Source organism: Myotis davidii, unplaced genomic scaffold (assembly GCF_000327345.1).
Source record: "Myotis davidii unplaced genomic scaffold, ASM32734v1 scaffold821, whole genome shotgun sequence".
Taxonomy (NCBI): Eukaryota; Metazoa; Chordata; class Mammalia; order Chiroptera; family Vespertilionidae; genus Myotis; species Myotis davidii.
The window spans coordinates 3961486-3971083 of record NW_006295269.1 but is presented as its reverse complement, the minus strand read 5'-3'; the positions used below and the strand labels follow the sequence as shown (position 1 = coordinate 3971083).

General features: G+C 44.2%; 1 protein-coding gene across 1 annotated transcript in view; it reads right to left on the bottom strand.

Moving 5' to 3' along the window:
- The window catches only part of SUCLG2 (succinate-CoA ligase, GDP-forming, beta subunit), a gene marked incomplete at its 5' end in the record, with an annotated part of 112193 nt that overhangs the window by 72871 nt on the left and 29724 nt on the right, over window positions 1-9598 (bottom strand). Inside the window, one exon of the mRNA XM_006769954.2 lies at window positions 8730-8872. Within this exon, the coding sequence (XP_006770017.1) occupies window positions 8730-8872 (143 nt within the window). The remainder of the gene's footprint in view (window positions 1-8729; window positions 8873-9598) is intronic.

Sequence of the window (9598 nt, the reverse complement as noted above, 5' to 3'; positions counted from 1 at the left end):
AAGAGACTGGACAAAAATCATGCATCTATGATGAGGACAGTGGGTGGGGAGTGAGGGCGGAGGGTGGGGCGGGAACTGGGAGGAGGGGAGTTATGAGGGGAAAAAAGAGGAACAAATGTAATAATCTGAACAATAAAGATTTAAAGATATTTTGCATTTTGATAAATTGGAGAAATTTTCAACAGGTAGTGCTTTTAAGGTTGTAATTGGATAGGAAAATAGAATCACAGAATTTATTCTTTCAGTAAAAGTTTTCATGTTTCTTTGCTTTTGTGTTTCTTACTTTCCTCATTTGAATATTAAACACCTCTTCTTTGGAATCCGATCAGCACTGTCAGCATTTGTATAAACTACTTGGTAGTTCAGCTTAACGGAGAAGAAACTCCACTCATAAAATGCAACTACTAACCCCAGGTTATAAACACAGGAAATATGAAATAATCTAAATACAGTATGAGCAGGGCATTTCACCTCCCACCTGCTACCCAAATACAACATTCTTGGATCACAGCGACACAATAGGGATTCAAAGTCACTCATGCCTTCTTCTCAGAGAAATGTCCTGTTTGGGATTAATGAGCAAATTAAATCTAGAAGGTCGAGGGCTGAAGTTCCACATGGATTTTCTGTTCAGGACACCTACATGTTTGCTCGAAAATATTTTGCTGGCACTCTAATTGAGAAAAAGGGATGTATCCCAAATGCCTACAGATGATTAATGAGAGAACCCCAGATAAGCTGGAAAAAAATAATTAACTCGGATTTGTGCCAGCTGCCCCTTGGGAAGGTTAGCTAATATGTGTGTTTGAAGTCTTCCATTTCACAGGACCTCAAAGGTTGTAGTGGAGCATCCCCGGGAGAGCTCTGGATCCGCAGATCAAAGGTCCATGCAAGTCCACCAAGGGCCTCTAATTGCAGGAGAGCTGCCACCCAAATTAGTCAAGTTGCAGCGTAAGCTATTCAAGTGCACCCACCTCCCCGCCCCTCTGTAGGCCCAGAACACAGCCAGGGAGAGTGCTTCCAGCACTGGGTAAGGAAGCAGGGAGGGAAGGCATGCGAAGGGGCAGCTAGAAAGGGCAGCAGACGCTGGGCAGATCCCCTCACTGGCAGCAGCACATCACTGTCCAGAACCCAAACGCCAAACCGTGGAACAGCTGTGACATTTCTTTCTCCAAGGCCCAATTTTCAGACAACCTTCATGGGCAAACCTGCCAGAAGTAACAAGCCATTCTCAGCCCGCCCCCCCTTCAATGTTATTTTTCAACTTAGTAAATATCATCCTCCAACATATTAGGCATTTGTTTTATATTATGTATGTATCTACTTCTCAGCGTAACTATCTCCCCCTCACCTCAAAACTGTCCAGTCGCTGCTTCACCCTCAGTGCCCGGGAAGGCCTGGCGCCCCCACACACTGATGACACTCTCACTTGGCTAAGGTTCTGAATAGCTTTCTGTCCCGCTCAGTCACCGTGTGGTCTGGAGAACGAGTCCTGACTTCTCTGAGGGGCTGCTCCCCAACCAGCTGGGACCCTCCCAGAAAGTCAGTCTTGCTGTGGGATGAGCCTCGTCAGCCTCTTGTCTGGCACACAGACGTACCTATGCGGAGTTCCTTCCTTCGTTACCTGCCTGGTACTCCCGTTCCTTAGGACAGAGCACGTGGGATGCTCTGTGTGAATCCCCTGCATACCATCCGGGAACTGCCTCCATTTGTACTCTCGCTGTTTCCTACCCGCCTGCTGCTCACGAGGAGACCCCTCCCCACTCTCACAATGTTCCGGAACAACCTCCTCTCCTGCAGCTACTGCATCTGGCTGCTGGATAGGACCTCAGTCCGCCCTCTGCAGAGGTCCTCCCCTCCATTGCTTCCTTGACCCAGGGGACAAGTCCAGTTCCAGTCTATGGTCGCTACCAGGAGGCCCTATCCCATGCAAGCCGGGCCAGACATTCCCTGGTGGCTGGCTTGGGAATGAGATTGTTTCAGGACCACTCTGACCAATGGGGCACTAACTAGACAGCAACGATGACACCTACTTGCAGCGTGAGCGCTGAAAGAAGGGAGAGCGCAGCCTGGTCCCATGCAGCTGGGCTCAAGTGGAAAAGGGGAACTGTCACTGGTCTCAGCCGGCCCTGTCCCCTGTCGAGGAAGACGAAAAAGCAACGGGAGTGCGATCTGGGGGTTACAAATAAATTGTCAGGCAACTCTGCAAACGTGTAATCAACAAATAAAGAGGCTCAGCTACACTAAGAATACTGGTTGAAAAATGCACATTGGGTTACAATAAAATTCCCTCAATACTTGGAAACCTTCCTGGGAAACGACTGAGGGTCTTAGTGATAACTAGAGGATCGTGCCATCTCCAATCACAGCGTTCGTCCCGCTTTAAGTCGGATGGCAGGCAGTAGCAAAAGGAGGCTCACAGCAGCATTATTTTAACTGAAAACACTCTGATTACCAAATACCAGAGGACTGGTTATACCAGACGACTAGTTATACCAGAGGACTACTTATACCAGAGGACTAGTCACGCTGATGTAAACAGCCACACAGCCCGTGCTCTCCAGCCCTGGAGGTGCAGAGACCACGCGGGGCAGCAGGAGGCACTGCCCCGGGGGAAGTGGACTCCACACTAATGTCAGTTACACTGATACCAGTTTTGTCAAAATACCACACTCTACATTCATTTTAAAGTGGGTGTATATGTAATCTGATTTACTTTTATATTTTTATGTTTTATGCTTTCCTACTTTAATAATTAGGGAAAAGGGGTTTGTTTAATAAGACACAGACAAAAAACAATTAGCAAACTGCTCTGAGCCATGCCAGTTTCTTCGGAATGCCCACATGGACACGTTCCTCGTTTCGGATGAGTTATTCATAATCCCAGGATCTCTAGCCGTGGGTGGGGGCAGGGCAGAGGAGGAGAGGAGTCAGTGTCTGCAAAGTTCTCAGCCCCCTGGCCCTCATCCGCTGGGGAGCACAGTCAGGCCTTCACAGTTCAAAGCTGAATTAAGCACTTTCTCTCACTGCAGTTCCATTAGGAGAAAAAACAAATACTCACTCTTCTAATAATTATACGATTTCCAACATAGAGGGCATTAGTGGTCCATTTCTCTTTAATAGTTTTAAAAGGCTGCCATACAAAATCCATAATCAATTACTGAGCATGTTGGGACTAATAATAAATTTACTAAAATATCCCAAAGTCTGTTAAATTCTTTAAATCACTTACCATGAGACAAAATAAAGCAGGTTAAAATTTGAATTTTGAGAAGCAGAGCAAATAGTAAAAACCTTATTTTCTATTTATTTCTGGCAGTATGTCAACAAGAAGCATGAAAGCGGATTTGGAGCGTTGCATTAGGGATGCTTGGGAAACGTGGTAGCCCTCAGACACACGGACCGAGTGTAAGATACGGAACCAGGGCCTCTGCCAGGACCCAGCTCTGGTGGGAAGTATTGGCAGGTGGAATGGAATGAGTGTAAGTTGGGCATGGAGAGCCAGACATTCCTGGAAATTTGGATCTACTGGACATGAGGCCAGGAAGTGCAAAGTCAACATTTCTGAATTGATGACAGTAGGAAAAGCACTGCAGAGAAAGGAAAAGTGAGCGGGCGGACAGGTCCCCACCCTCGAGCCCAGGCACATGGGCTGGGAATCATTTACTCCTCCAGACTGGACTCCGAGGTGGACTGTCACCATCGAGAATGGCTGCCTGGACTTTTAATCTTTTCAGCTCTATTGGAAAGTAAAATTTATTTTCAAACAGGCCTGTAAAAATAAGGGTTCGGAGCAGTTGTTTCAAAAATAATGCTCACGTTGTGTAAAGTGTTGGGCATTTGAATCCCTCAAGATTTCTATTACCCCAAAAGTAACGTTCCCTTGCAGATAAGGTATATGACCAATACGTGTGGTATGTAATGAAATAAGATTTGTTTACGCCTCTGATATAAGCGTGGACATAAGGAAAAAAGGGCGTTGTGCTTTGTATTTAAATACACACTCACAATTCTGGAGGCTGGGAAGTTCGAGATCAAGGCACCAACAGTCCAGTGTCTAGTGAAGCCACTTCCTGGCACACAGAGGACCTCCTGGGAGCCCTCTGGGGTCCCTGTATAAGGGCACTAATCACATTCATGACAACTCTACCTGTGTGATCTAATTAGCTCCCAAAGGCCCCACCTCCCAATACCATCACATTGGGGGGTAGGATTTCAACATATGAATTTGGGGAGACACAAACATTCAGCTCCTAATATTGGTCATACTTTATTTCTTGATCTGACTGGAGGATACAGAGGTATGTGCACTTTGCGATAATTCACTAAGCTACATACTAAAATGATCTTTATTCTGTTCTATATGTGGGTTACACTTCTAAAAAAAGTTCATCAAAATTTTAAATGAAACTATCATATGAAATTATCACCCTCTAAGTGGGAAATATATGTGTTTATCTCAATTCATGTAATAAAACCACCCTCTGAGGCAGTAAGTACTGGGATGCTCTCCATTTTCTGAGGAAACCAGGCCCACAGAAAGTTAAACCACAGGCCCAAGTCCTCCAACCAGTGAGCGGTGCGGACAGAACTGGAACCCAGGCAGTCTGGCACCACAGCCCACGGAGGTTCCCTTCCTTCTGAAACTAGCATTTGCTGCCTCGGTGGACACTTCTTCCCGAGTGAGCAGAGGGCTCTGAAGCATGGCTCTGAGTTGGATCTAGACCAGGAAGCACAGTCAAACCAAGTGAGGTGACTTCACTAATGGGACTCGTACCCACTGCTCTGCAAAACCAGGCCCTGGAGGGCAATGGATCTGCTTAACTGTGGTCCAAAGAGCTGCGGTTACTATTGAGATTCATGTCAAGTGTCTCTTCATTTTATTCATTTATGCAAAATGTTTTACATACTCCAGATGTTGTTGCAACCCATTTTCTACACCGTCGGAATTCTAAGTTTAAAATTAGAAATAAAAGCCAAAGCATCATTTAGGAAAACAAAAACCTAGGATAGCATTCCTTATAGCTTTTCCTTAAATGTGCTCAAATTCTTTACAGAGTACAGCAAAACTCTCCTTACCCTTCCTATTTTATATTTTTTACTCTATGACTTCTGTAAGTTAAAAATGATGAAAGTAAGATAAGATTTGCTCTACCACAGGCAGAACAAACTCTATTACCTTCCTCTCATCTCCAGCCCAGCTGGAAAATACGAGAATTATAAAATATGTATAACACCCTGCATGTGAATCTAATTCAGTAAGTGAGCGCTGTTCCATACGAGTCACAGACAGACAAGTAAAACCCTGCTCGCCGGGGAGGGTTCGGGGGCGGGAGGTAGGGGGGTAAGAGATCAACCAAAGGACTTGTATGCACGCATATAAGCATAACCAATGGACATAAGACACTGGGGAATAGGGGAGGCTAGGGGACTGTCTAGGGCAGGGAAAAAAATGGACACATATGTAATACCCTTTGTATTAAAAAAAAAAATTAAAAAAAAAAAAAGACAAGCTATTGAAATAAGAAGAGCAAAAAAAAAGCCTGCTCACCCAGGCACCTGCCCCAGGTCCCAGCGAAAACACCAGCTGGGCTGAGAGTCAAGCGAGATAAATGGAAGTCCCATCCCGTGGCTGACTTAGGAGTGGAAGTACATATCAACCCATCCTATTTTTCTTAAATGATGATGTTTATTACTTGACCAACAGAATTAGCTCATACATATGGCAAAACAGTAGTTATTAGTATCAGCTCATTTAAGTTGAACAACAGACCTTCAGTAAGTTTGAGTTTCAGTGCACTCAACTAGACTAACCCTTACATCTAACAGGAAAATCAATGCCTTTGAAATAATTAGGTTCGGGCCCGTGGGAACCTACTTCTGGGCAGGCATGGGGCTCGCCAGGAAAGAGCGGCTGCCAGGCCCCAGCCAGTTTCCCTGCAGAAGCCAATCAATGCAGCGGCAGTGTTCCTCAGCCCTGTGCTCTGAAGCCTGTGAAACAATGCCAGGGTTGAAAATACCATTACATACCTCTGCTTTTTAACTGGCTTTGAAATTTCAATTTTTGGAAAATGTACTCTGGGAGGAGGTCTGCATTCATTTTCCTGATATAGCATGAGAAAAATAACTCCCACACCTTTCTCCACCGAAGATGACAGCCAATCTCAAACAAGTTTAAACACTGCAAGCATTGGAAAATACTCAAGGTAAAGTCAACATTTTGGGAAAGATAGTTTTTAAAAAATGGCTCTGCAAGTGATTTTTCATTCCCCACCTAATATTTTTGCAGAATTAAAATTCAGAACAGCCAGTAAGAAAACACACACGTGTGTGTGTGTGTGTGTACTTTTTAAAATCCTCACCCAAGGATGTTTTTCCATTGATTTTTAGAGTGGGAGAGAGGGAAAGACAGAGAAATATCGATGTGAGAGAAACACATGGATTGGTTGCCTGCTGCATGTGCCCTGACCAGAGCCCGAACAGGGGAGGAGCCTACAACCACGGACCCTTTAGTCTGCAGGCCACTGAGCCAAGCGGGCTAGGGCAAAAATATATATATATTTTAAATGCTCTGATTGTCCTGGCAGATGTAATCCCTTGATGGTTCTCGGTTATTCTTTATCGAGTCTCGGCAGACACTGGAAGTTCAGTGTGTTGTTACAGATACCTGTCCCCTGGCTGCTTTATGGTTCAAGCAGCCTCAGGGCTGTGTGTGATATCCATACTATTCACAGGTTTCAATTGGTCTAAAATTCACTGGGAAGAAAATGATTCTTCCCTTAGGGAGGAACAGTAAGAAGGGATACATGAATTGATAAATAAGCAGGCAGCCACTGGTGATGCCCTTCCTTAACGAAAATAAGGTGCTTATGTAAACAGAAAAGTCACCCGTGAACACTTCCTTCTTGGCTGGGTGACCTGACTTCAGGGACCTGGCCATTCCCCGATGGCCGGGCGAACTGAAGAGAAGCAACTGATAAACCTTTCCACTGATTTGTAAGTCAGAAGGAAAAGTCTTAGCAAAAAGAAGGTTACCAACTACCCAAGTCATAATGAACACAGACAAGCATACTGTAATGCTAATATAAGACAAAATTTTATACATTGAAACCAAAAAGGCTATTGCCATTATATATTTTTAAAATATATTTTTATTGATTTCAGAGAGGAAGGAAGAGGGAGAGATAGAAACATCAATGATGACAGAGAATCAGAGATTGGTTGCCTCTTGCTCGATCGGATCAAGCCCACAACCCAGGCATGTGTCTTGACCAGGAATCAAACCGTGACCTCCTGGTTCATAGGTTGATGCTCAACCACTGACATACACTGGCCTAGTGCCATTATACTTATTAATGAAAGGTTCCCACATTAAGTTCAGACTACATTTCTTTTTAAAAAAATGTGGTATTGGCTTCATTTATGATTTTCTTGGTGATAGGTTCAGATTTCCCATTTCCTCATATGTCTCAAGAACCAACAGGATATTTTAGATAATCTAACAGCATCAAAATAATGACTCTCAAAATTTAAAATCAAATTGTTATGGCATATACACTACCCCACAGAACTGTTAAAAGCATGAGATGATACACTAAAAAATTTTTAGTCTTGTCCACATAATAAATACCCACCTAAACCTTGTTATCATAGACAACCGAGTAGTTCCAATGGAAGAAGACATACTGGTATTTAGACTGATTAAATGTTTACTGAGCATCTACTGTGTACCTGGGTGTGATAGCTACATTCTAGTTAAGACAAGACACACAGAAAGCAGTATCATTTGCTACTAAGAGCATATATTATAAAGTGTAACACATGCAACTGTCAGAGATAAAAAATAAAAAACATGCAGAAGGCAATGTGGTCATTATTTTCAAGTAATATCCTATATAACAAAAGCCTAATATGCTAAGTGTCCTATTGTCTAGTCAACCAATCAAAGCATAATATACAAATATATGCTAAGGCCGTTCAATTGCTTGCTATGATGTGCACTGACCACCAGGGGGCAATCGACTAGTCAACCAGTCACTATGATGTGCAATGACCACCAGGGGGCTGACGCTTCAACTGGTAGGTTAACTTGCTGGGGTCTGGTTGATTGGGACTGAGTGGGAAGGCCAGACACGCCCTGGAGCCCTCCCGCGGCCCCTCCCCTCTCGCATCTCTCCCCAGCCAGATCATATACCAGTGGGGTCCCTCCACCTGGCTTGCACCCTCTCACAATCTGGGACCCCTCGGGGGATGTGTGGTTTTGGCCTGATCCTGCAGGCCAGGTGAGGGACCCCACTGGTTCACGAATTCATGAACCTGGCCTCTAGTATGATAATATAATCCTATCCTTTCATTCTGTCTCCAACCATATGATACTACCGTCAGCATCTTATGAAAGGAATCCAACACCCAGTCTTCTCTAAGTCATATAAGTACAATGCTTCAATGTAAATTACCCAAATGATGTTTCATGCCAGCCCACGCATTACTGTTCGGGGCACTACACCTGTTTTATTTACTGCCACCTCCCAGAGCTCTTAAAGCACAGCCTCTGAAATAAGGCACTTAACAAGACTTTCACCGCAAATGAGTTAAACACCAGGTATGTCAATGGTGTGTAAGGCAGGGTCTCCTCTGGGCTGCATACTAACCCCCTGCAGCAGGAACAAGGTTGCCCTTGATGGTGAGAAGCCAGAACATTATGCCACCTCCACCCAAGAGAGAGTTACCTTAGGATCAGCTGTGAGCAATTTGAAGGCTTGATAGACTTGAGCTTCCTGTACGCCACCTCCAAGATCCAAGAAGTTGGCTGGCTTCCCACCGTTCAGGAAAATGATATCACAAGTAGCCATGGCAAGTCCAGCACCATTCACTGTAGAGTGCAAACAGCACACAAGGCAGGATCAATTTAGTAAAACGAAATGGCCCAGAAACGTTTCCCTCCACACAATTGCAAAAGAGAACCCTATCATGACGGGCCAATTTCTGCCCTGTTTGAAATTCTATTCAACCGGATAAACTCAGATTTTTAGGATAAGGAATCAGAAGATGTGCACACAAAGAATAACCAAGAAAGGCCTGGCGATGGGGAGATGGCTTTATCGGGAAGTGAAATCAATCTGGGAAATGGAAAGAAGGAAGAGTTGAAGTCAGTTATCAATTTGGGCTAGTTCGTAATAGAGGAGGGAGTTTTGGGTTCTGGAAAGTATATTTCAAGGACTTGGAAAAGAGTCCTAACAGGTTTGGCTCAGCGGACAGAGTGTCGGCCTGCGGACTGAAGGGTCCCAGGTTCAATTCCAGTCAAAGGCATGTACCTTGGTTGAGGGCACATCCCCAGTAGGGGGTGTGCAGGAGGTAGCTGATCGATGTTTCTCTCTCTTCGATGTTTCTAACTCTCTATTCCTCTCCCTTCCTTTCTATAAAAAATTAATAAAGTATATTAAGAAAAAGAAATTGGAAAAGAGAAAAAAGCTGTGAAAAGTAACTAGGGCCTATGAATTACTTTTTTGCTTTGTTTTTTATTTTGTTAATCCTCACTCAAGAATATTTTTTCCATTGATTTTTAGAGAAAGAAGGAAGTAGGGGAGAGCGAGAGAGA